This window comes from Sorghum bicolor, chromosome 2 (assembly GCF_000003195.3).
Source record: "Sorghum bicolor cultivar BTx623 chromosome 2, Sorghum_bicolor_NCBIv3, whole genome shotgun sequence".
NCBI classification, from domain to species: Eukaryota; Viridiplantae; Streptophyta; class Magnoliopsida; order Poales; family Poaceae; genus Sorghum; species Sorghum bicolor.
Window position 1 is genome coordinate 1,711,543 of NC_012871.2, and position 3,252 is coordinate 1,714,794.

Here is a 3,252-nt window from a genome sequence, read left to right on the forward strand (position 1 = left end):
AGCAGGGCATGTCCACACATAACAAAATTTAAAAGGAGAATAAAAATTCTGCATAGATAAAATGTCATAGAAAGTAACTGCGGCTTCAAAGCGAGGTTCCCAATTTGAATTTAGTTAAGTGGGCACGTGTTGCCAATCTCAAGAATGATCCTCAATAATAAGTGAACCTAATAACAAAATATAGGTGTGACTGCCAAATATATTTAGCCTCTAGCAATAGTGCAACTTAATTCCATTAAATAAAAATTCTGCAAATCCAGTATGGGAACACGTATAACGGTGTGTTCATCCGGATGCACTCTATGATTGTGTTGGGAGTGGGTTAATTAGGGTGCAAATTAAACTAAGGCCTTGTTTGGATGTTGTCGGATTCACTTCAATCCATGTGTATTGGTGTGGGTTGGGATGAAATTTAGTTCAAGTTCCAGAATAAAATTTAGTTCAAGTTCCACTCCAATCCACCTCAACACATGTGGATTGATGTGAATCCGACTACATCCTAACAAGGCCTAATAGGTTCCACGTACTTTAACACACTCCAACACACATGCATGAATCGATGCGAATGAATCAAAACAAAACCTAATTAAAGGGGATTACAAAACCAGTATCATAACACATACCTGGAGTGAAGAAGCTAATGAAGGGGACGACGTTGCGGTACTTCTTGCCTGGATGGCGGCTCACCTTCATCACCCGCCTCGACTTTAGGTCAAGCGTGAAGACACCAGCATTTGTGCTTATGAAGAAGACACCAACTCCCTCAGCAAAACCAATCACATTAGCTTTGATAAAGTATTTGATATCAAGAGGCAACAGTTTCCTAAGCTTGACGACCCTCCTCTGTACCCATCCTGCATCATCTCCCTCCTCTGGATTATTATTCCATCTTCTCGACCAAAGGTAGAGCCTTGAACCCCTCATGCCGGCGAGGCCCAGTGAGCCGTCCTCGTTATTTGCATGAGCACTGGATTCCTTCTGTCCAAGTAAAGCGACACTTCACCAAATCTATTTGGCATGTTGATCCAATCAAAGCGACGCTCAACCAAATCATATTTCAGAATGTAATAACCACCACGAACAGCACAGTAGATTCCATCTCCGATGAGAGCAGGGCGCATCCCGTCGAAGCTGCAGCACCGTCTGCCGCTGCCGTCGGAAACCGGCACCTGCCAGGCACGATCCTCCGATGAGTAAACGCAAGCATAGGCGGTTTCGGTTGGGCTCATCACGTCGCAGCCTATACAGACGACAAGGAAGCGACCACCGCGGCAGTCGCGGTGGTCGGCGCAGCCAGCCACATCGCAGAGCACGGCGGCGGAGTAGGACGCGTACTGGATGCCGGGCGGCGGCAGGTCCGTCCAGTCATCCGCGATCGGATCCCACACGGCGAGGCCCCTGCTGTCCGCCTTCTCGAAGAGGACGCGGCCGTGGCGACAGTCGAGGGCCCAGGAAACGCGGCGGTCGCCGTCGTCGTCGTGCGCTGCATGCAGGAGCGGGGACGACGCCGTGGTGGCGACGAAGCGAGAGGAGGGCGACGGGAAATCGAATACCATGTCAGAGAAGGGCGCCGGGAAATTGAGGTTGTAGAAGAAGCCGAGCAGGGGAGCGCGTCCGTGGAAGGCGCGGTAGCGGCGGAGGAAGCCGGGGTCGGAGATGATGCGGTGCCAGCGTTTGCAGACGAGGGAAGCTCGGGAGAGGTGCGCGGGCTTGTCTGGAGCGACGCGGAGGAGGATCTCCTCCGTGAGGTCGTCGTTCAACTCCGGCGGCGACCACGGTGGTGCCATGTCCATGGGGCGTTCGGGAGGGTTTGGCTGGGTTTCGAACGATTGACCTCGTGGTGTATCGTGGGCTCAGATGTCAGGAGCAATTCCTCAAGTTTATGTAGCAGTTTATATATGGACTTTATTATATATATACATGTCCAGCCCGGCTACGACAGTGTATATTATCATTCATGGACTCTATGAATTCAGTTGTGGAAAAAGATCAAACTGACCGAGAGTATATTGATACGGACTTTATGGGTGATAGGATACTAGGAGGATTCCCCGCGCGTTGCTGCGGGTATGAAAAAAAATATAAATATGATTTTACTGTAGAGTCATCTACAAATTGACTACTAAAACTTTTTTTTTTTGCTCGCAAAAAAAAATAGTTTTAGTAGTCAATTTCTGAAGAGGAAGAGAGAAGATCACATGAGAGAATAATTGCTAGCAGTATGCATGTATGATTATGTGTAGGTAGTTGTATCCACTACTGAAACCATTTATGTGTGGACACTTAATTGCATGCGGCAGCAGTAGAAGTGGATGATGACGTGGCGCAAGGATATGCAAGAGAATTAGCTTAGTGGGGTTTGTCTTTATAGGATATATAGATATATTTGGACTTTTTTGGGTGTAGATATGATAGAGTGAAAGAAAAGAGCAACTGGGATTCTCATGAATTTGTGTATATGACTAGCAAACGTGCCTATGCATTGCAACAGGAAAAACATGGTATAAACTATTTATGGTTTTACCTTTTTTATAAAATTTGAGATATATAATTTATTTTTATCGACATCTAAAAATTTAGCAAATGTCGGCAATAATATGGCGATGCATAATTAAGACTGTATCAAATTAAAATATGATGCAGATTTTTTTTGGTCCTGCTTCTAAGCACAAAAATGTTTGCTCGCAGAGTATATCTAATCTAATTTTTATAATATCTATATGTCGGTAAGTCAAATATCAAGTTTCATGAATTATTTTGAAGATACATAAAAATTTCTAACTCAAGTCAGCGTGGAGTTAGTTATCGATATGTGTCAAGAGCTATTATATATCTAATCTTTGTGACAGAATGCAGTTCCAGATTTTCCACGTCGTTCCATTATTGTGGGGGGTTACCATAGTACATACGTACAAAAGATACATTTTTTTTGATTGGATCCTGTAGCAAATTATTCAAGATCTAGTTTCATGGTTTTATTGATGAGACTGACTACAAGTTTTGCTTTCATTTAATAAAATTACATTAATAACTTGATTGTGGGAATATTTGTTTCTCGCTGAACGAAATGTCAGGAGTTCAAAGCCTATATTATTCCCATTCTTTATTTTTATTATTATTATCCATATACATATTTCTATTATTGTATTCATATTTAGTTAAATGTGAAATAAAAGTAAAAACATGTTTATTTGAGCGTAATACAAAATAAAGAAAAATCAATAGAAGAAGAAAACTTAACTAAACATAACA

The 3,252-nt window shown here is 43.0% G+C and overlaps 1 protein-coding gene across 1 annotated transcript; it reads right to left on the bottom strand.

Moving 5' to 3' along the window:
• On the bottom strand, window positions 921-1,793 carry LOC8059879. The gene has a single exon (XM_021452580.1). It carries the CDS (start codon window positions 1,791-1,793, stop codon window positions 921-923), a length of 873 nt encoding a protein of 290 aa, XP_021308255.1.